A 24,816-nucleotide genomic window follows, 5' to 3' on the forward strand; every position below is an offset into this window, starting at 1 on the left:
CCTAATGGGGATTCTAGGGTTCACTGCTACCAGGTAATATATGTTCAAATACAATTTGCCTTGTCTACATTAGGGGGTTTAAATGTATTAGTTAAAATGTGGTAACATATTTTTAAAATAAACCTTTCATCCTTATATAGACAAGCCCAATCTGTCTCTAAACTTTTACATACATCTATCCTCAGAAGGAAGCAATTACTTCTGATTGGCATTTCCTTTGTTCTTGGTTACAAGAAAGCAGTGGCCCTGACTACCTGAGGGAAATTTGTATCCATCTAGATGGCTACACCACAGAACCTCCTTAATGTATATGTGTTTCACAGAAGTAAACTGCACTGGGGAAATCCCTTAGGGGCTTGAACTAGTGTAACTTGATTGATGTAGTTGGACCATTGATAATTTCCTTAATGTATACAGGGCTTCAGTCTCTCTGCACCCATTTTTAAATGGCCTCTCAAAGAGGTTGAATGGATTTTCCTCAGAAAATTTCTTTTACCAATTTTCACCTCATATGAAAAATAAATTGACAAATACCAGGTTCTCTGTCACAAGGAAAGTGGGACTCATGAAAAACTTGGCTGGAGGGAAAGTATCAGGCCACAGACAGAAGTACACAAGGAAATTTGCTTGCCATCAAAAATAGTCCAGAACTCTTTGAACATTGTGGATTAATATACTCATCAGCAGTTTCTTCTTCCTCACCCCAACATGTAACCCAATTCCTTCCAAACAAAAGGAAGTATTTCTTCACAAAACGCACAGTCAACCTGTGGAACTCCTTACTAGAGGATGTTGTGAAGGCCAAGATTATAGCAGGGTTCAAAAAAGAACTAGATACGTTCATGGAGGATAGGTCCATCAACAGCTATTAGCCTGGCTGAGCTGGGATGGTGTCTCTAGCCTCTGTTTTCCAGAAGCTGGGAATAGGCAACGGGGCTGGATCATTTGATGATTACCTGTTCTGTTCATTCCCTCAGAAGCACCTGGCATTGGCCGTTGTTGGAAGACAGGATACTGAGCTAGATGGACCTTTGGTCTGACCTAGTATGGCTGTTCTTATGTTCCCAGCTGATCTCACCCTTGCCAATCAGTTATACCTTTCCAGGTTCCTAAATTTCCTTGGTTTTCTCCATACTAGAGTCCCTTTTTCTTTTCTATTCCTGCCATAGTTTTCTTCATGTTTTGTCACTGCTATAGTTCTCCATTGACTGTCTATTTGACACTAACATCCACTTTGCCCACTGATTGTGCAGCATTAAGGTTCGAAGCTGACAACAGGGAGACAAATTATTTGGATCCTGGAGAGTTCCTGACAGTAGGGAGATGAGGTAGGTTGATACTCCAGGGAAAAGTCCTGCCCTGTGACTCTCAGTTCCTCGGAAACCGTCACCAGGCTAGGAAACTTTCCCAGATCCTTGAAATAATTGTAAAAGAGCCAGTTTTATATCTACTGTATACTCCTGTAACTGAGCTGATGACTATTATGTTATCTCACCAGAAAATAAATGTACCCCCTGTATAGGGTTGATTCTTACATGTCTGTCTTATAAATCACAGAGTAGTGCACCTACTTTAAAATTAAAATTTGCTAACTAGAAATGAACCTGGTGCTTATGAGGCATGACCATGCATAACTAATAAATAGCTCTTTCACTTGAGAGTTAGGCAGTTCTGTAACTCATGGAAATAATTTATAGTTTGTTAACTCACGGACAGTAATTTGGCTTTGCCATTCTGGGTATCATTTTAAAATGGTACAATGTGGAACTTGCTGATATCTTACCATGATTCTTTCTGTGCTATAAAAGACTTGCTTGAAATGTAATAGGAATCGGGTTCAGTCTGGGTGAGTAATTAGGATGCTGAAATTTACAATACTTTTGGAGCTCTCCATTGGACAGGAATCTTACCAGTCTCAAGACCATGTTTTGGGGAGAAACAAAGGGAAGAGAAAATGGTGTGGATGTAGATGACTTTCTAGTCGTAGGCAGTTCAATGTGTCTGGAATAGGACTTAGCTAGGAAGCTGAGTTTAATTGTGTGCTTGTCTTAGGGGAAGCACAACTGCTGCCTATTACAATATTGGGCACTACGAAGGTTTGGCAGCTCAGGGGGAGGAACATAGATGTTTTTTGTGGACTGGCCACACTCTTCCCTGCACATTCTCCTGCTTGTGTTCTGGGCATTCATTCTCCTATCTATCCTGCACTCTCACCATATAACTGTATCTTTGCCACCTACTCTTCCATAGTGCTCCCCGCATATTCTAGGAATGCGGTCTTATACCACAGCTATACCATGAATTCCCAGTTCAAAATGTGGGAGGAAGAAAAGAAAAACAGAGTTACTATGCAGATAAGCTATTTGCTAGTTTTTTATACCAACATGGCTCCAACGCTGCAGACAAGTTTTTGGTATGGTATTTCCCTCTATGTTTTATCTACACTCACACAAACTCCCTCCCCCTCTGGGCCACCTTTATTGTGCATGCACCAGTTAAAACAAACATGTCTCACTAACTTTCAAGGGTAAAAAAACCTCACTTCTTCACCCACGAAAGCTTATGCCCAAATAAATCTGTTAGTCTTTAAGGTGCCACCGGACTCCTTGTTGTTCTTCTGGATACAGACTAACAGGGCTACCTCCTGATACATGACACCATTATCAGGAGAGCATTCTATACCTTTCATATAGGTATAGTAAGACCTGCTTCTCACTCTTCTCCCCCCAGCACTCCTGTAAACATTATTCTTCTCCATTCATGCTCTGCTGTGTAATCGCTTCCCTGACCCTTACTGAATCATGGTTTTCAGGGCTATAATTCCACGCTATAATTCTGAATGATCATGTAAATTTATGGCACTGCAAACATGATTTTAAATTAATAATTATCCCAGTGTGACCGTTGAGCTACCCACTCAGCCCTAGAGATGGTTCTTCCTGCTCCAGTGTGAGGTTTTTTGAGACAGCAGTGTAGGGAAGAGTTTCCCAAACAGTAGGTCTCAACCCATGAGTGTGTTGCAGGAAGGTTCTAGATGGGTTGCCACATCCAGGGCTGGATTAACCCATCACTGGGCCCTGGCCTAGCCAAACATTTACTTTTTCCAGCTTGATGCAGACAGGAGACCCCAGCAGATTGTGGGGGCAGTTGGAGAGTGAACCCACACTGCATTCACCCTGCTGTGGCAGGTTCCGGCCTGCCTCCCCATTCCAGGTGGTGTGGCTTGGTGCACCATTCAGGTTTGGCCTAGCGATCCCTCCATGACACTCACTCAAATTTGGCCTGGCCGCCCCTCCATCATGACAGAGGGGCTTTTGGGCAAAAACAGAGGGGCGCTGTGACCCTCTGTACCTCATTGCAACACCCAGAGCATGAAGTCGGGCCCAGCCCTGTGAGACAGGAGCTGCTGTTGAGGGGTTAGTGCGTGGGATTGGAGGTTGCCAGGGTAGAGGGTGAATATATGTAATGGTGAGTCGCGAAAAAAGACAAAAGGTAGTTGGTGGGTCGCCTTAGTAAAAAGTTTGGAAACCCTTGATGTAGGGTATATTGCACTACTGCAGCCCTGATTCCCAAGTTTTTGAGCCTGCATCTTTCACCAGCTCTAAATTCAATGAATTTATTAAAAAAAAACAAATCCAAATGGTGTGCATGAGGAACATTATTCCCTTACTTGCTATATAGAGGGATTTCATTTTTTTAAAGTAATATTAGTAACTCTCACAGTACTAGGGTCACATTTGTATACCTTTAATTCTTCATTTCCAATATCTAGTGTGCATAGCATAACATTTAGAAGTATTAGCCTTAAATTAAGATGAACCTTAGCCAAATAATTTTGAAAAAAAAGCTTTTTTCCTACAAATATTTTTGTTTTGAAACATATTGAGGTTTTATTTCCTCTCATAGTCTGGTGTGAATTCTGCTTTCTTTTGTACTGTTTTTTAATGCCCCTACCCAAAGGCATCCTATATCCATTAATGCACATTCCACCAACTCGCCCTTCCATGTTCCCACAACACTCTGTATTGATTCTCTGTTGTCAGCACCACCACTATCTGGCAGAGACATTAAAATTCACCTGCTTAAGGGCTTGCTCCAACTCCTGCTGAAATCAATGGAATGACTCCCATGGACTTCAGTCCGAGGTGGACTGGGGCCATATCCTGAGATGCTTATTTGGGCAAAATTCCCACTGGAGTCAATGGAAGTTTTGTTTCAGTAAAGACTGCAGGATGGGGCAATAAAAAGCCATCTGGAAAGCTTAAATATGCTTAGAAAAGGTCATTTAGAAAGTTTATAAAAGTAAAATTACATATTGTATATTTAAAATTAATCAACAAAGGATGCTCTTGAACAGGTTTTTGTGGTAAGCTAGGAGCCCCCTAGAATATAGTAATTTTATTTCTTTTCTTTGAATGGTTGCACACATGTATTCTCTCAGGTGTCTCCACGCCCAGTGTGCCGAAGCCAGAGAACTTTGCACAGCAGTACTCTTTGGGAAGGCACATGTATGCATTTCACTGTGGGAGGTAAGGCAGTTGTCATTGCCCTGAGGACTTCGTGAATTTCAAAAGAACATCGTTTATAGGGAGGGTTACGCTCCCTGGGGTTGAAGGTTGAAGACTGTCCACCAGTTTATAAACAAACTCAGCTTGGATGCTCAAGGCTGTAGCCATTTTCCTCAGATGGCTGTGGTAAAGCTTAAAGTCTTCTGAAACAGGTGAAGATGAGTGGAATTATCTGCTGAGGATGACGACAAAGGAAGTGAAGCAAGTAAACTTTCCTGTGGGAAGGCTTGTCTCTGTGATAATGGGTCAGGTTCAGTGGGAGCAATATCAGTCTCTCTGTCCAATCCAGGTGAGACAATAGAAGGATTCAGTGACCTTGCTCTGGCATGAGTGAATGATTGGGACCTTGCAGAGCAAAGGAAGCCCCAAGGATTCCAAGGAGGCCAATGAGAAAATTAATATGGCACAGGAGGCCGGTATGTACCAGGCCAAGAACTTCTGTCTTCGCTGCAGTGTCAGTCTTAATACTGGTGCTGATCCTCCAGAGAAAGTCTAGAGGACTTCCATTGTCGGTACTTGGAAAGAGATGGAGAAGGTAGAGAAGGATTCTGAGCCTAAGGGAGAGGAATCTCCCGAACAGTCTGCAGGCAGTGGAGGGGTCAAACCTGCCAGGGCCCCGATGTGTCTGTAGTCCAGTGAGAAGAGTGCATCGGTACAGAAGATTGTATGATGGTGTCGTACCGTTTGGGATATTGAGGTTGCACTGAAATTCAGTATGGGGAAAGTCATTGGTACCAGTGCAGAGGTCAGTACTGTATGTGAAAAACAGGTTGGTACCGAAGGTGTGGAGCTGGGATTAGTATCACTGGGGTTGAAGATTATGTCAGTACTGAAGTAGGGTGCCTCAATGGACGGAAGAATCCCATGCATAGGACGGAAGAATCCCATGCACTGCTACAGACTAGGGACCAAATGGCTAGGCAGCAGTTCTGCAGAAAAGGACCTAGGGGTCACAGTGGACGAGAAGCTGGATATGAGTCAACAGTGTGCTCTTGTTGCCAAGAAGGCTAACGGCATTTTGGGCTGTATAAGTAGGGGCATTGCCAGCAGATCGAGGAAGGTGATCGTTCCCCTTTATTCGACATTGGTGAGGCCTCATCTGGAATACTGTGTCCAGTTTTGGGCCCCACACTACAAGAAGGATGTGGAAAAATTGGAAAGAGTCCAACGGAGGGCAACAAAAATGATTAGGGGTCTGGAGCACATGACTTATGAGGAGAGGCTGAGGGAACTGGGATTGTTTAGTCTCCAGAAGAGAAGAATGAGGGGGGATTTGATAGCAGCCGTCAACTACCTGAAGGGGGGTTCCAAAGAGGATGGAGCTCGGCTGTTCTCAGTGGTGGCAGATGACAGAACAAGGAGCAATGGTCTCAAGTTGCAGTGGGGGAGGTCCAGGTTGGATATTAGGAAAAACTATTTCACTAGGAGGGTGGTGAAACATTGGAATGTGTTACCTAGGGAGGTGGTGGAGTCTCCTTCCTTGGAGGTTTTTAAGTCCCGGCTTGACAAAGCCCTGGCTGGGATGATTTAGTTGGGAATTGGTCCTGCTTTGAGCAGGGGGTTGGACTAGATGACCTCTTGAGGTCCCTTCCAACCCTGATATCCTATGATTCTATGAATGCCAATGATAGGATTGGATTCATCTTTTTAGCAGGCCTCTTAACTGGTATTGAGGGAGACTCTGGCAACGGACCATAGTCCAGAGTAATCAACTGGGGCAAGCCTGGGACCACAGAGGGCAACACCACAGCTGAGGACTCCTGTATCAGAAGAGAGTCCAGGATGGATAGGCAAAATAAATCAGCTGCTGCCTGAAAAGCCAATGGGGTCAATATAGTAAATGCCAAAACCAATGTAGTCTGTACCAGATGCAATGGACATCCCACAGACAGTATTGGAGTCAGTGGTATGAGACCAGTCTATTCTTGCCTCTGTAGTGGGTAGTGCTCTATCTTGGGCACTCAAAGAGTCTTTGCAATGTCCCACACTCCTCCTAGAAGAGGAGGAAGAATCTCTCTCATTCCTGGAATGGCTCTGATTATTCTTTAGTTCTCTTCCTCCAAAGATCAGAGGAAGGATAATGGTCCCTTCTTCTCTATAGAGAAGAATTTGAGTCTGGTGGTCTGTCAGAGACTAGCGCCAGTTCTGAAGTAGTTTGATGTCCTGGAGGGAGCTGAAGTATGCCTCAGTGCTTGTTCCATGAGATGTTTCTTCAGGCATAGATGCCTGGCAACTTGTATTCTCCTTTTGAATGACTGGCAGATAGAGCACTTTACTTTACTGTGCCCTTCTCCAAGCAACAAGCATTGAGTATAGGGGGTTGCTATTCCAGATAGCCACCCCACATAAGACAGTGCTTAAAACCTGGGGAAGACATAGCACCAGGTTTATTATCTAACAAACAACTAATAATACTGCTAAAGCTAACTAACTAACTAACTAACTAAGGGGTACTACTAAGCTAAAACTAACTATTTACAAAGCACACAGAGAAATCTCACTGTGGCACAGTAACCATGAGGAAAAATAAGTATGCAGAGCTCTGATTCAGGCCATGGTTGGTAGGAAGGAACTGTGAGTGGGGTGGGGAAAGGGAAAGGGTGTCAGGGCGTTGCCAACCTCGGGAGGGGCTGCAGTCTGGGATCTCTGACTGATGCCTTCCCACTGAACTTGGGGATTGGTGCTATTGTATGTTCCCCCCTATTTTGCTCATCCGTCAGGTCATTCCCAAACTGAAGCTGGATCATGCCATACGGATAACTCACTGAACCTGCCTGGCCAAGACAGTATTGGTTCTCTAAGCTTTACAGGCTCTTGGTCCAACCTCTCAGACTTCTTCCCTTCCTTCCAGGCCTGCTGTTCCAACATCATGGTCAGCTGTAGCATCTAGGTCTGAGCAATCTGCATCTCGTGGCGTGGATGCAGTACAGTTAGATCAGGTGGGAAAGAGCTGTTCAGAGGCAGTCCAACAGGTTCTAAATAGTGGGAAGCTATTTACTAGATCAGCTTATTTGGGCAAGTGGATATGCTTTTCAGTTTGGTCATTGGCTCAGGGAATTCAGTCGGTACTAGCCTGGATTCATGACATTTTGGATACCTGTTCGATTTTAAATCATCAGGTCTGTCAATCAGCTCATTAAGGGTCCATTTGGTAGTGTTGACAGGATTTCATTCCTTGATCCAAGGGAAATCGGCATTTTCTACCCTGATGGTTGTTAGGTTTCTGAAAAGAATCTGTTCCCCTGTGGGACCTTAACACTGTGCTTGCTTCTCTAGTAGGGCCTCCATTCAAGCCTCTAGCAACCTGCTTTCTGTTTCTCCTGTGCCAGAAGATGGCCTTTCTTATTGCTCTAACATCAGCAAGGAGGTAAATGAACTGCAGGACCTAATGGCAAAACCTCTCTTCAGGCCACATCCAAAATTTTTGACCCAAGTGGTTTCACCTTTTCACTTTAGCCAAACAATGTGCTTGCCTGTATTTTTTTCCTAAGATACACTTGAATGTAGATGAACAGTGACTTCATACCTTGGATATACAACAAACCTTGGTTTTCTATCCGGACAGGAGTCAATCATTTTGATTATCATCCTGGCTTTTTGTCTCCCATGTGGACCAGATGAGAGGTCAAGCAGATTTGGCACAAACAATTTCAAGATGGATTATTTCCTGTATCACAATGGCATATTGTATAGCAAATGCCACACGTCCACAAAGGCTTTTGGCTCATTCAGTGAGCCGAAGCCACATCTGTGGTATTTCTCAGGAATATTCCCATATTGGACATAATCAGAGCTGCAACTTGGTCTTCCATGCATATCTTTGCCAAACACTATACCATAATGATTGCTTCTAGGTTAGATGCAAGCTTGGGAAGAACAGTTCTGCAGGCACTATTTAAGTAGACCTCCTTTGTTACTGCTTCCAGATCACCACAATGGAATACACATCTGCAACCACTTGAAGAAGAAAAAATGGTTACTTGCCAGTACTGTAACTGTTCTTCGAGACGTGGGTGCAGAGGTGTGTTCCACAACTGACCCTTCATCCCCTCTGCATCAGAGTCTTCAGTCACAGATTCCAGTGTGAAGGAACTGAGGGGCATTGGGAAGGCGCCACCATTAAATAGTCTCAGGAAGGGCTGCGAAGGGGCATAGGACGCTTGTGCATAATTTTATATGAATGAGTAGTCCTGCCATTTACTTCAGTGGAGCCAGGATTTCGCCCATTGAGTTTAAACACATGCTTAAGTTTTTCTTCACAGGATAAGGGCCTGTGTTTTGAAATAGTAGGCAGGAAATACAAGTTCCCTTGCATGACTAGAAAGACATGACACTGAAGCACCTGTTAACAGTACAACCGTAAGTCTCTTCTTTTTCTACTTTTGTGAAGTGTATGCAAAATATTTAATATAATTTTTTAAAATAAATAAATAAATTTAAGATCAATCTGTGCAAATGAATGATAACTCTAAGGACTGTTGAGGTCCTAAGGGGCCTAGGTTGAAATCCTGACCTCACTGAAGTCAATGGAAGGTTTCCTTTGATTTTATGCAGGAAGTATGTTATAGTGATTAGAACAGAAGATTGGAAGTCAGAACTTAAGATCTTCTCCTGGACTTCACACTGTCTAACTGTGGGACCTTGGGAAAGTCACTTACACCAACATTTTCAAATGTGGGTGCCCAAAGGCAGACAATCCATAATAAGGAAACTAAGTGATTGCCCTGATTTTCAGAAGTGTTTTTATGTTCCTGGATGAAATGTCACATATACAGCGGCAGAGGGTGTGGTTCTCCCCCCCTCACGACCTCTCCCCCCCACACACACACACACACTTCCCCACATCCTTTATGTGTAGGTATGATGGCTTTTCAAGAAGATTTTTTTAATTGAAAGGTGGCCACGAATTACGCATGCCCCCTCACTCCACCCCAATTTTCTTCAGTTACAAAACCTGGCTCAGCTGCTGACTAGATTTAAGTGAAAAGCTTTATTGTTATAATCCATAATAATTTATTCATTGACCTCCTCATGTGCTAATCCCATGAAGTCCAGTCTCTGGGCATAATCCTGCTTCCATAAGGAATTGTATTATTGATATAAATAGTAGAAAGATTTGGCCTTGATTTTGGAAAAAGGAGGAGGACAAGAGGAGAACAAACAAAATGTTTTCTTCAGTTTAAAGACCAAATTGCATGCTAGTGCAGGGAAGTGACAGTGTTCAAGGAGACAGGAGAGGCAAATCTAATATCAAAAACACGTAAATAAAATATTTCTAATACTTCATATTTTATATAAAATGTAGTATCAAAAATCATGAATGCTCTGTGGGTCTGGAGTGTGATAAACAGATGGAGGATTACTCTAACCCAGAACATATTTACTTTAATGAAAAGTGAATACAATTTTATTGTAGATAGTAGTTTTCTTCTTTCATACCCAAAGCTGTTTATAAACTGTTGTATTTAGAAGGAAGAGAAAACATACTTATTCAAGAGACAGTGGTGTCATATTTCGCAAGCAGTCCCATTTATTTCAGTAGGGGTATTTAAGGTATAAAGATTGAGAAAGGGTGGCAGAATGCATTCTCAGTCCTAACTCAGATCAGCTGTTATTGACTTCAGTGTGACTTGGCCTGATAAGGTAATTCAAGATTTGACCCTATGTTAATGCTACTTCAATGTAGCGGAGATAAAAATCTCCATAACTGCAGAACTAGTGGGTTTGTGATGTTAAATTGCAAAGGAAGTGAAGCCTAGATTAAATGAAAGGGGAAGGGATATTTATTCAGGCTGTTTAAAACTTGTTTTGTTTTCTTCTTGTTAACACCTATTGAAATTCAAACACCTGAAAAATGTTTGGAAGAAAAGTTTTTCTTTTAAAATTCAATACCCCAGCCCTTCATTTAAAGTTTGAGAGAGTTCTAACTCCCATGTCTGGGTCATCTAGAGAACATTGCTCCTGAAAAATAAGAAAGATATGGTTTGATATTCCTGATATTGCTGAGATTACAAACGATCAAGGGAATAAATCACCTTTTACAAAATTATTTTTAACCAACTTTTATAATACATCACAAAGGAGGGAGGAGCAGGGAGTGGGTGCAAGAAATCTCATTTTTCTTTACTTCCCAGAACTCTTTTAAGGTTTAAACAGCATTGTCAGCCATACGACAATACAACCTGGATTTTTTCCAATATGTGTTTTACAGCAGAAGCAGTAAAACAAATATAATATATACTTAATCAGTAAAACAAAAATAGAAACACAGGAAATCCTGTACTGGATAAGACCAGTGGTCCAGCTGTGAAAATGGCCATTACCAAGTGCTTCAGAGGAAGGTACAAAAATCCTCATAATAGATCATTATGAAATAACATACCATAGGGGAAGTTTCTTCCTAACCCCCAGCCAACTAGTAGCTGGTTTATATCCTGAAGCTTGTGTAGGGTTGCCAGGCACCCAGTTTTTGACCGGAACACCCAGTCAAAAAGGGACCATGGCAGCTCTGGTCAGCAGTTAAAAGTCAGGTCAGCAGCACAGCCAGGGCCTGGGGCTCAGGCAGACTCCCTACCTGCCCTGACTCTGCACTGCTCTTGAAAGCAGCCACCAGGTCCCTGCAACCCCTAGTGCTGGGGTGTCCAGGGACTGGGAGGCTCTGTGCGCTGCCTCCGCCCTGAGTACCAGTTCTGCAGCTCCCATTGGCCAGGAACTACAACCAATGGGAGTTGTGGGGGGCGGTACCTACGGGTGCAAAGGCAGCACACACAATGCAGAACCGCCTGGCCACCCATGTGCCTAGAGGCTGTAGGGACCTGGCAGCCACTTCCTCAGAGCCACAGTATGCATCACCGGGACCCTGCATTCCCACCCACGCACTCCAAGTCCTTGGCCAAGCCCAGAGTCCCCTCCTGTATCCCAACCCCTCATCCCCCCATGCACCCCAACCTTGTTGCCCAGCCCAGAGTGCCCTCCTGCACCTCAAAGCCCTCACCCCCAGCCCTCACCTCCACATACCCCAACCCTGTGCCCCAGCCCGGAGTCCCCTCCCACACCCAAACCGCTTATCCCCAGTTCAGCCCAGAGCCCACACCCCCAACCAGAGCCCTCACCCCGCTTGCACCCCAATCCCCTGCCCCAGCCTGGAGCCCCCTCCTGCTCTCCAAATCCCTCATTCTTGGCCCCACAGCAGAGCCTGCACACCTAGCCCAGAGCCCAGATCCTTTCCAGCACCCCAACTTCCTGCCCCAGCCTGGTGAAAGTGAGTGTGGGTGGTGGGGAAGAGTGAGCAGTGGGGGGATGGAGTGAGCAGGGGGCAGAGCCTCAGAGAAGGGGTGAGGAATGAGCGGGGCTTCAGAAAAGGGGCGGGGCAGGGGTGTTTGATTTTGTGTGATTAGAAAGTTGGCAACCCTAAGCATGTGGGTTTCCATTCCACACCCATCCTCCCACCCACACAATGTAATGGATATTCTCAATAATATTTTTTTAATTTTGCTGTCAGAAAATTATTTTTTGCATGCAGTGCAGCCAAGGAAATATTGCTGAAATCTTAGGGCTTGGTTCTCCCCTCTGGAGCTCAAACAGAATGGAGAAGTACAGCTGCAGAAAGCCTGTTGTGGCTGATCCAGAGCCACGAGAAGCAGCTCTAACTTACTGCACTAGTATAAGTTACTTCAGGGAACTTAGGACGTTGGAAGATCATCTCTGCCATGTCACCCTACACCTCCAAGACATGCCCTCTCCCTTTGCTTTGGGGTTTGGGGAGGAGGCTGGCACAGGAGTTGGTGACACTGGCTGAGTATATTCCCCCTAAAAAATTCACTTTTTCTGATTTTCCTGAACACTGATAAAATTTAAATAATAAAACACTTCTGAATACCTTTCCCAGGATTACATTTCTAACTAACAACCCAGTTAGCAGACTTATATACATCAATTATTAGAATGAGGCACTTCCTGTTACCTAGATTTTACTAGAAACCAACCCAGGGTTACACTTATATTGGTTTTATTAAATGCCGCTGTTGGATCAAATAGAAAAGGGATGTAGCTTATTCATTCAACTCATTCATACCCTCATGCACCCACACTCTCACACAGGTGAAGAGTTACCAGAGACAGCAGAGGAAGCTGAGAAGCCAAAGCGTAGTAGATCTGGTGTGTCTGTCTGTGGTCACGGATCCAGGTCAAGAAGAAGAGGGCTTGAGAGCGTGCTTCCTTCCTTTTATTGGAACTGGGCGGCTCCTGTCACGTACACTAAGGCTACGTCCTCACTATGGGGAGGGGGGTCGATTTAAGATACGCAAATTCAGCTACGCGAATAGCGTAGCTGAATTCGATGTATCCGAGCCGACTTACCCCGCTGTGAGGACGGCGGCAAATCGACCTCCGCGGCTCCCCCATCGACAGCGCTTACTCCTACCTGTGCTGGTGAAGTACAAGCGTCGATTCGGGGATCAATTGTCGTGTCCCGACGAGACGCGATAATTCGATTCCTGAGAGATCGATTTCTACCTGCCGATTCAGGCGGGTAGTGAAGACATAGCCTTAATATTCCTTCTGTGTCTGTCACCAAGAAGCATTCCCAGACCTCGTTCTTTTCACACATACCAGGTTCTTCTTTTCTTTACAGCACCCCATGATAGCCTTCTCAGGGCAGATTTCATCAGACACACCTGGCTCTGGGCTCTTTTCTCCTTGCAGTTCCTCTCTGCCCAGTTCCACATACACTCCCTTGTTCACACTCTACCTGATCACATGATGGAATATTGCAAAGCTTGGAGGTTATACAAGTGGTAAGAAGTGGGCTGTAGTCCACGAAAGCTTATGCTCTAATAAATTTGTTAGTCTCTAAGGTGCCACAAGTACTCCTGTTCTTCTTTTTGCGGATACAGACTAACACGGCTGTTACTCTGAAAAGCTTACAAAGCTTGCAAAAGTTACAAAATTTAAAAGGCTATGCTAACAATGACTGAAAAGTTACAAATCTTAGAATCACATTCTACTGGATTGAGCAGAGGCTTTACACAACATTTCCTTCCTACATCTGAAGTCAAACAACATAACTACTCCCAGGTCCTGTCTTGGCTCGTGTTGCACTCAGAGTGCATCTATTTATTTATTTTGAAAATACTTATTTATTTGCCTCGTGTGCATTGGGGAATTGTGTCCTTGTATAGTTGAGACAGTAATTAAAACTGGAATATTGTAATCTTCAGCAATTTAAGAATGGCGTGTTGTTTGAGTTTGTCCCCGAACAGGAAATATATTGAAGGTGGTTAAAAGAGTTGGGAGAGACTTTCTATTCAATTACTCACATGTGCCTATGTCCTTCATAAATTTAATACTATCCAGTGATATTGTGCTAGAAGTTTTTTTGCTTAGGAACTGTAGCTTCAAGTAGATTCTTGTCTGAGTAGGATATAGTAAGCTAGTAGAACTAAAAATGCTTCATTACTGGAACGCTGGATGAGATGGGAGCACTAGCTGACAATGTTGAAATAGGTGTGGCTAGCTAGCCCCTCACAAAACTGTTTTATTAATGTTATACTACCTGTCGTTTTGTTCATTCCATTTTTAAAAGTCTTCATTGTACACATTTTGTTCTACTCTGGCCTGTATATGGAACGGCTGCAGGTTCATAATCCACTTAATCTTTGTGCTACATATATCTATCCTCTTTTGAATCACCAGCCTTAGTATTAGGAACATACAGTTCATATTTGCTTTTTTGTGTTGAAGAACTAGGATGCATTGTGCAGTAGCACTGACTTGTTTTGCATCATGTAATGATGGCCTCTGAAACAAAGAAATAGGTAATTCCTTTAAAAAAGGAATCTTCATATGTTTATAATAAGGAGTCCTCACCTTCCAACATTTATGGATATTTATACTGCATGTCATTTGAAAAACCTCACTGCATGAGAGTTCTAGAATAGTATTTCTCAAACTTTGGCGAAGTGTGAACCAGATCTTAGTAGTATCTTGTAAGCCACTTCTGCTGCTATTTATTATCATGTAATACATCTGTGGAACCTGCAGGTATAACTTAAATTAAAAAAAAATAATTTAATGTATTTTAATGCAATTAGAAACACCCATTGACTTCAGTGGAGCCAGGATTTCACCCATATTATTATTCGGTAGTAACTGTTGATTAACTATTGAGAAAAATAATGTTGAGAATATATTTCAGAGTATATATTTGGTCAGCAGAACTTGGCCATTTGGAATGTGAACATATGAATCCAGTTGATTAGATGATGTCTCTTTGACAAAAAAGTGCTTATTGAAAATGCAAATATGACTTTCTTAGGATTACAGCGACAGGTGCTTTCCCCAGGCAAATCAAGAGTATTAATGAAAAAAATGCACTTAGATATTTAACCCATGGAACAACTAGAGTTAATGCCAATATTGAAAATCAGACTTTTTAGGCTGCAAAAGCCTTTGTTTGTTATACACTTTTTGAAAAGGGGGGACATGCATATGAGAAACATGCAGTACATGTTTACTCAAGTTTTAAAATGAGCAGGCCTTCTCCATCACTGTAGTATTCCAGCTTTATGGCAGTGTAACTCCATTGAAATCACTTTGCTGTATATTAGTACCTTTCATCCGGAAGGATTTCTAAACTAAAATGCAAACCATACACATTGATAATTTGTCTTGGCTGAAATGCAGCAACCTTTGGAGTGAAATGTTAACAACAACATAATTGCACTAAATAACAATTACAGATAAGAAGAGTAGAAGAACTTATCTAACGGAAACTGCAGAGGAATTTATATCAGTATAGTATATTCACCAAAGTTGCAATGTGGCCAAGGGACCAAGATTAACACTTCTGTTCCTGTGGAAAATGCCACCAGAACTTTAATGGCCACATGTTGTCAGGACCTTGATTGTACATCTTGCCCAACAGCAGTGTCTCCTAATACCACTGGTTCAGCATTGACTTAGTGGGTAGGTCCCGCCAATTTAATCACTGTCACTGTTCCTCATATAAGTGTTTCTTAGATTCATAGATTCCAAGGCCAGAAAGGATCATTGTAATCATCTAGTCTGACCTCCTGTATAACACAGGCCATAGAACATTCCCAAAATAATTCCTAGAGCATATATGTTAGAAAAACATCCAATCTCGATTTTAAAATTGTCAGCGATGGAGAATCCACCATGACCCTTGGTAAATTATTCCAGTGGAATAATAACCTTCACTGTCAACAATGTATGCCTTATTTCTAGTCTGAATTTGTCTAGCTTGCACCTTCCAGCCATTGGTGTTATACCTTTCTTTGCTAGATTGAAAAGTCCATTATTAAATATGTGTTCCCCATGTAGATGCTTACAGACCGTAATATAACCTTCTCTTTGTTAAGATCAATAGATTAAGCTCCTTGAAGTCTGTTACTATAAGGTATATTTTCTAATCCTTTAATCATTCTCGTGGCTCTTCTCTGAACCTTCTTCAATTTATCAACATCTTTCTTGAAATGTGGGCACTAGAACTGGATATAGTTTTCCATCAGTGGTCACTTCAGTGCCAATACAGAGGTAAAATAATCTCTTACTCCTATTTGAGATTCCTCAGTTTATGCATCTCAGGATTGCATAAACTCTTTTGGCCGCAGCATTGCACTGGGGGCACATGTTCAGCTCATTATCCACCATGAGTCCCAAATCTTTTTCAAAGTCACTGCTTCCTGGGATAGAGTCAACCATTGTGTAAGTATGGCCTACATTGTTTGTTCCTAGATGTCTACATTTACATTTAGCTGCATTAAAATTCATATTGTTTGCTTGCACCCAATTTACCAAGTAATCCTGATAACTCTGAATCAGTGACCTGTCTTCTTTGTTATTTTCCACTCCCCCAATTTTTGTGTCATCTGCAAACATTAATCAGTGATGATTTTGTTTTCTTCCAGGTCATTGATACAGATGTTAAACAGTATAGGGCCAAGAACCAATCCCTGCAGGATACCACTGGAAATTCACCCGTTTGATGACAGTTTCCCATTTACAATTACATTTTGAGACCTATCACTTAGCCAGTTTTTAATCTGTTTAATGTATTCCATGTTAATTTTACATCTTTCTAGTTATTTAATCAAAATGTCATGCAGTACCAAATCAAACGCCTTAGAGCAGTCTAAGTATATTACATCAATGCTATAGCTTATGTCAGTCAAACGTGTAATCACATCAAGAAAAAGATATCAAGCTAGTCTGACAGGATCTATTTTCATAAACCTATCTTCAAAGTCTCCCATCCAAGTAATGACAAATCTTATTTAGTTTGGGAGCGCTTCCATGATCACAGCACAAAAAGATAATGCTGCAGGCAATTGAAAAATATATCTACTTTCCACACTGTTTAACATTTTTAAACAGAATTTATATGAATAATTTTTTTTTCAGAACAGATTTTTTTATAGTAAATAGCACTGATAACTACACAACATGCAGGAATGAGCTCTTTTACAAATTGGCACGTGTGGCATCTCTACACCAGTTCACTCAGATTCCTGGAGCCAGATTCATTGCAGTTATCTTGTTTATATTTGGCCCATTTCTTTTTTCTTTTTTTTTTTTTTTTTTTGGTTTGTGCTTTGGTTTAAGGTTTATGGATATTTTCTACATGTAAAGGATGCAAATCAGCATCTGAATAGGAATCTTTTGTTCAGGCCATCAAAAAGGGAAGAATCCGAAGGCCAATTACAGTGTCAGAGGAACAGAAAGATGGGCCCTGGTGTGGGCTCCCTTCCACGGCAGTACCACTCATAGCAACACCCTCCCATCCCAGCACTGCAACTGTAATCCTGGCCCAGTACCAAGGGGAATCCCAGTGGCTCCTGCATCCCACATGGCCTGTGGCCATGGTCTGGGTGTTGCAACTTGGCAATCACTGAAATTTGGCCCATGTGCAGGAGAAACCAGAGTGGCACACCAAGTTGGAGTGCCCAGAGCAGGCATCAGGCCCGGCCATGGGAGTCCCTGGAGCCACTGCTGTTGGATGAGTCACAGACACAGGAAAAAGTCTCAGACAAGCTGACAAACACTATCCATGGCTTTGTTCACACCATGACAAACCTGCAATCTTAAAAGTGATACAAACTTTCGAGACTCCTAGGACACTCTGAGATGCATGGGCATCTTTGGAGCTGCACTAGCTATTCCTTTGCCAGTGGTTCATTAATACTCAGGTAAAAATGTCCTGTAAATGAAAACTACCCTGTGTTTCCCTATAAATAAGGCAAAGATTTATAATGCAAGGTTTGACTATTTGTATAGTATACTACAAGCTAGTTTTCAACAAAAATGTTATGCAACTCAGTGCAAGCATACTTATGGCCATATTCTACATTTATTCTATAATTTTTATCCTCAGTGAAGTGAATGGGAGTTGTGCTTAAAAATTAATGGCAGGATTGTCCTTTGAACGTTTTTATGCAGGGGAAAAGGGGAGACCTATCCACTGCTTAATTTGTAATGAAAGGGGTGCCGGGGCTCAAGCAATTTTTTTTTACATTCATAACTGATGTAGCAAGCCCAGACGTTCTGGGGCAATGAACTGTGAAGCCTAGATATGCCAGGCTCAGCCATGGCAAGCTGTGGCACAAATTAAGCACTGTACTTATCAAAATTCAGACCCATTTCGAGAAACTGATCAAAGGCATTTGTTCTGTAATACTGTAACCCTTTGCTTCTCTTTGACTAAGCATTTGGCATACAGTATACAGCTGTTACGATATTCAGTCCAGTTTCCCTTTTCTAAGCTCAAAAGAACAGTGGATTAATATTACCAACCTCCTTAACCAATGTGAAGAGTGCCCCTTTATTCTTTTCCGTTCTTGTGACAAGACTAACCTCAGCAGTGCAGGGGTTGGTGGTGTTTGCATGTGGAAATGCACTAATATGGATGTTTTTCTTTGTGTGTGCATCCTTGCAGTGTTGTTTACCAGGATGGATTTTATGGTGCAGACATTTATGTAAGTATTCATTGATGTGCATGCTGTCCTTGTACATTACCAGAGTCATTCTTTTTACAAGTTTGCTGCGTTGCTTGACTCTGTTTTGTCAATTTACCATCCCTCGCCTGTCAAAAAGAATTGAGAGGAATATCTCTCATATTGGAAGACCTTTCTGTTCATTACATCTATCATTGTTCAGTGGAGCTGAATTAACTCTTCAATCAAGTGCCGAATGAATGCAAAAATGAGAAAAGTGTTGGGTTTTTTCACCCCTCAACATTAAAGTTTCAATTTTTTTTTAAGTACAATATATTTATATTTAAAACTCAAGACAAATTGAACAGTGTTTTAGACCTTCATTCTGAAAACACTATTGGACATGGGCTCTTATTCAGGAAAGCTTCCCTATTCAGGGCAACATTTAAGCACACGCTTAAGTCCCATTGATGGCAAGGGAATGTAAGTATATGCTTAGTTCAAGATATTCTCAATTTTTTTCCCCCTGAATATGGATGAACTTAAGTATGTTCTTAGATGCTTTCATGAACTGGTGGCAATAGAGTTTCCTACTGTGAGTAGTACCGCTGGTGTCAGTGGGACTACTCATGGCTGTAAGAGGCTACCCGTGATAGCAAGTGCAGGCTTGGTCCTTAGTTATCAATTTTAAAATCTGTTTGCTCCATCTATTGGCTTATTTAATTGTATATATACTTTTTTTTAATAATAATTTAATATATAATTTATTGTGTGTCTTCTCATACTGACGATTTTAGGTAGGAAGTCTATAAGAAGCTGTTTATCTCTAAATATGTCTAAACTAAACATATTTTAAAATATGTGCCCTAATTTTCACTCCTTTGGAAAAAGTTAAACAATCATTAGAACCCAGGCTCACAATTTTTTTAAAATATATTGATATATGAAAATCTCATAGACATGCCACTTATTTTTAGCTTCCCTTATTATTTTGATAGAACAATCACATCCTAAAAATAGAGGTAATTAACTATCTTTGTATGGCTTTCTTACCCTAATTGTGCTTCAATCAGCATTGGGATACAAAGAGATTGATTACATTAAATTGGTATGAACATTAAAAATTCATTAGATCATATTAGAAAACATTAGTTATATTTATTATCAATGATCCTTTAGAGACATTTAGGATGAAACAGTTTAAATTTTCTAACAATAGATTTGTATAAAAAGGAAAAGAATCTGAGTTTATGGGGAGAAGTTACGTTTGTTTTTTTTCCTGCTGGGACAGGATTGGCTGGTTACAATCATTTGAAAGAATACCTGCAAATTAAACAATATATATTAAGTGTTCAATTTGGGTTGGGATTCCTGCAGACTTTCAAAGTTATCAGCCCTCCACTATTCACAGTGGATGCAGCTCACCCCTTTACTGAAGGCCTACACAAACTTCTGTGTACTGCTTTAATTTCACTTAAACCTAGAGTTTGAAGTGTAAGAAGGATTTTACTGATACACAGGACCTTTTGCACAGGGGCGAGTTTTACCAGTAGCATGGACTTCCGTTTTAATTCTTCTTGCCAAAAAGAAAACTGCACTCATTTTGCTCATCTTACCAGTCTGAATGGCAAGAAGCCCTGCTGAACCTGAATTAACTTTACTGTGTATTTGGGAGTTACATATTTAAATTACAGTTGGTAGTTTTGGAGCCTACTGCTAGTGAAACAAAAATGTACACCTTTTGGGCCCTCAGTGACACCAGAAATTCTTTTTTGTTTGTTTGTGTTTTTTTAACAATATGACCAACACCCATGACAGGCATGAAAATGCTAAATAGAAACTGTGCATCTGATCAGCAAGGTACTTAAGAAAGTGCCTAACTTTAAGCATGTGAGTAGTCTCAATAAAGTTGTTTGGCATTAAGCTCTGGTCCTGCAATTGACTTAAATGATGCTCCACGCAGATGCAGGGGTGTGTCCGCATCCTGTCATTTACAGGATCTGTGTCTTAGCTTCCAAATATATTTCTCAGTTTCTCATATAGAATAATGCTTATCTTTCAGACAGATGGACTGAGTTAGTCATATAGTTTTCATATGTTGCAGACATTTTTTTTTCATTTTTACTTTGTATATTGTATCTAGAACTTTGTACCACGCAGCTCATAGTTTTTATTTTCGCTTTTGCTCTTTTCTACTCCTAAAATGTATTGAGAGAGAGAGAGAGAGAGATTGTGAGCTAGATGTGTGAGAATCAGTGGAGAGAAAACATATGATTCAGAATGTATTAGTTCCCTGGAGAGCACCGAGTTATTGACTGGCTCCCAATCGATTACCATGAAGCTCCAGCTCAGTTAGGCATTTTAAATGGAGAGCTGAAATGTGTGAAGAAAGGAGGGGCTGAGGGGAAAATGACACCACAGTGGAAAGAGTAAGCAACAGAAACAAATAGAAAAGAAGTGAAATTTAAATATATACCACAAATAATAGTAAAGAGGAGAGAGAAAAGACCCCTTCAAAAAAACACAAAAATAGCCAAGCTAAAAACAGCAAATACTTATAAAGCAAAACTGGGGGGGAAGGAAGGGGGAATCCACACAAAGATAAAGAATATCAAAGTGAATGTTGCCTGCGGTACAGGGTTGAGTAGCAAGTGTGTGGGGTGGGGTATCTTGGACTACTGACATATGCACAATTGATTTCTCCATTGGGTAGAAGATATGTAATGGAAGTGGAAAAGAGAGAGAAATCCAAAACATAATGATCAGTCAGGTAAAGATTGCATGGAAAATTAAGGGCAACAAACAGCCAGAATGAGTTAATGCTAACCAAAAGGGTAGAGCAGAATGAGAAGACTGTTATAAATATAGTAGTGAGAAAGATACACTAAAGTGAAAATTCCACAGGCACACTACTAAATGACAAGGGGAAGGTAATAATGCCTCAGAAATAGCTGAGATATTGAACTCCCTTTTAAAATGTGCTTTTAACAAGGAAAATAAAGAAAAGACAGTTGCATAGTTAGGAAAAAAGGAAGGCCTTTTAAAATTAACTATTGATCCACTAACAAAAAACTTCTTTAAAAGAGAGTTAAGATTGCCTGATGGTGTTGTGTACCCTTCTAGAATACATATGTTCCCAGATGAAAATTGACAGCTGTAAGCATCAGGAAATACATTCAGCAAAATAAAAAACAAACATTAGAAAACAAAGAAACGTGCAGTTAAAATAATGCTTTCAACTCACAACCCCTACCCTTAACTCTTCCCACTGGACCATTGCCAGAAGGAATGCTTCAAGGACATCTGAGTGGCATACCCTTCCCTAAGATGTGTGGAGGTAGGGTGAAAAAGAGCAGCGTTGTGGCCAAAAAAAAAAAAAAAGTGTTTAAAACCCTCTCATTCCTGGTCTCAGAAGTCCCTTAGGGAGATGGCTTAAGCTCACCCTTTCACTCAGTGTTATTGCCCACAGTAAAATTTACCATACCCATTGCTAGGTACTTGCATCAGTTGTGGTGTACAGAACAAAATTCACACAAGTATAGAATTGGGAATGTGGATATGGAGTTGTAGGCACTGTACTGAGAAACTGGCATATTTTTTTTGTTAGGATGGGGATGGTAAAGTTATATTCCCAGTGCATATTGCCATCTCTCCAAGGGCATGGTTAAGGTAGTGGTGGGGTGTGATGCATATCTGCAGCTACTTCTTGAAGAAAGAGCAGGAGTAATTTGTAGAAGTGTAATAGTCATCCATTCAGTGTTCTCTTGATTATAATAGATGGCATTATGTCTGGCTTCCACAAAGCCAGATGTATAACAGCATTTTAATGTACAACACTTTCCTACACTAAAGACATTTAGATAATTTTGGATTTACTTATGAGAGCCAAACATTTTGAAGTTTACATGTGAAGTAATGATTTGTCACACTGGCATTATTAAGTATGTTCTAGTTGTTAGAGTAGGACCTGAGTCATCTTTCCAACCATCAAAGATTTAAAAGTGTTTTATAATTGTAGGTAAGCATTATTTTCTTCAGTTTTCAGATTGGTTAAATGATTTGTCTAAGGGCACACAATAAATAATAGTGGCAGATCCAGGAATAGAATCCGGGCATCTCCACTCTCAGTTCATCCACTCAACCAAGTTATAGATGCCCACTTTTTAAAAAATATCTTAGATCTACAGATGCAGTGTCCTTTCATGTCCTATGTTTTGCATTGTAAATGTTGTATTAAAACAATTGAATGCTGCAATAATTATTTTAATGGGTGATATTTGATGGGAAGGATCTCATAGTGAGTTTGAGCAGAGGACTGTGAATCAGGATTTCTGAGTTACGTTCCATTTTCTGCCAGTGGCTTTTTATAGATTTGACCCTCAGCTACGTGACAGGCATTAAGTTATACCCCGTGCTAAAGAGAGCTGTACACAGGCACAACACACAGAGGAGCTCCCCTGAGGCAGCTAAATGCCTGCAGCAGGGAGTATGGATGATGCTACACCATACTGGAGAGGGTAACATGTAGCTGTCACATGGGGTGGTTCCATAGTTTGAGACAAGATGGAGAAGATATAGAGACATGCCCCCTCTTTACCTCTTCCTGCTCTAGCTTTGCACCCTGAGCATGATAAAGATTATGCTCAAGCCCTATACTGGGGAAATGGGGCTGAGAAGGCTCTTTGCACCTTCTCCCCAGTGGAGGCAGACATTATTTAGCCGATAATGTCCACAATGAGTTTACTAATTGAAAATGGTTATATATAGTAGTTACCAGAGAGTGTCGAGAAATGTAACTACTTCATATTTGAAAAACTTGGAGATCCTTGAATGAAAGTCACTATCGAAATGCAAATTATTGTTCACATATCCTCAACATTTGTGCAAACTTTTATTGTTCTAATAATAGGAGTTCCATGCAAAGTGCCATAGTAGGATATAGTCCTAAGTGTTGAGAATAAAATTAATATTTCCATCCATGAGATCTAGTTTGGCAATTTGTATTTATAAAAACAGCTGTCACTGTGCTATCTGAGCCCCAAGTTAACAATTAAGTAGACCATAAGGTATTATCAGGAGAGAATAAAACTGTGGTTTATATGCACTCTCTCTCTCTCTCTCTCTCTCTTTAAATATATACACACACACAATCGTATATATAAAATATATGTATAGATGGCTACATATATTTGTGTACATAATTGATTTTGTAACCCAAATGTATTTGATTTTCCATTTTTTCTTTTGAGTTCCTTGCTCATTTTAAATCATAACTAAGATTCCTTGGCAACTGACCAGTTACCCGTCCCTCACCTCTTTCTTGATTACTCTGTGCCATAATGCTTTGTAAAATATTGAAAGCAAACTTGTGAATGAATGGCTTTGGGGAATTTGTGTGACTTATGCATTTTTATTTATTTTAATTTTTTTTTGCATTCAAATCGTTACATTTCTGTTTCCTTATAGAGTAGTGTATCAAGAGCCTGTGTATGGCAATAAGTTACCACAGGTATGAAGAACTGACTGATGAAAAAAACTCATCACATTGAATGTGGATTGCTGTGAAATCATACTAACAATCAAATTAATGGGGGATTTTACATATACAAAATGAAAGGAATAGACCAGCAGCTGCATTTTATGGTTGGGGTTAATTATGCCACACAATTGCAGACATTTTAAAATTTGTGTCTCCCTCTTGAAATATGATGTATGTCCCATTTAAGGTCCAGTGTCAGTGGGAGTTTTGTCAGTGTCAGGACTGCATTATCACACGTGCTGACTTTGTCTACATTTATGTTTTTAGGGAAATCTCAAGCGGTTACGGAACCACTGATGTAGTTTCACTAGTGGTAGTAATTGTTGGAGCACTGATGTAGAAAGGGCATAAGCATTTTTTGCCATCATCAGAACATTCAAGACCAGAAGGGATCACCACTTCATCCAGTCTGACCTCCTGTATATTACCGGCCAACAACACCATCCAGCACCCACATGCTAAACCCAACAAAAGTAGTACAGCCCACAGGAGTCTAAAATATTATGTTACACGGGCAGAGAATGGGAGGGACCAAGATGCACCAATGCCAAAGGACCCCACAATGGCAGAGAAATGATTAATTGAGAGAGACCCAGATAATCCTGGCAAGTGACCCGCACCCACATGCTGCAGAGGAAGGTGAAAAACCCTTAAAGTCACTGTAATCTGACCTGGAGGGAAATTCCTTCCTGACTCCACATATGCCAATCTAGATTCAGACAGCTGCGAGCAGCGGCAGCAAACAGGGCGGCTAACA

At 41.1% G+C, this 24,816-nt stretch overlaps 1 protein-coding gene across 29 annotated transcripts in view; it reads left to right on the forward strand.

Moving 5' to 3' along the window:
• RBFOX1 (RNA binding fox-1 homolog 1) overlaps window positions 1-24,816 on the forward strand; it is a 2,469,250-nt gene that overhangs the window by 2,402,153 nt on the left and 42,281 nt on the right. For 18 of the 29 annotated variants that reach the window (XM_054041251.1, XM_054041252.1, XM_054041256.1 and 15 more), the window contains one exon: window positions 18,523-18,562. The exons of 4 other annotated variants lie outside the window; for them this stretch is intronic. In XM_054041251.1, the coding sequence (XP_053897226.1) occupies window positions 18,523-18,562 (40 nt within the window). Of the gene's footprint in view, window positions 1-1,253; window positions 1,563-18,522; window positions 18,563-23,986; window positions 24,030-24,816 lie in introns of those variants that run through there. 7 more of the 29 variants (XM_054041263.1, XM_054041264.1, XM_054041270.1 and 4 more) reach the window with 2 other exon arrangements.

This window comes from Malaclemys terrapin, chromosome 10 (genome assembly GCF_027887155.1).
Source record: "Malaclemys terrapin pileata isolate rMalTer1 chromosome 10, rMalTer1.hap1, whole genome shotgun sequence".
In the NCBI taxonomy this organism is placed as follows: domain Eukaryota; kingdom Metazoa; phylum Chordata; order Testudines; family Emydidae; genus Malaclemys; species Malaclemys terrapin.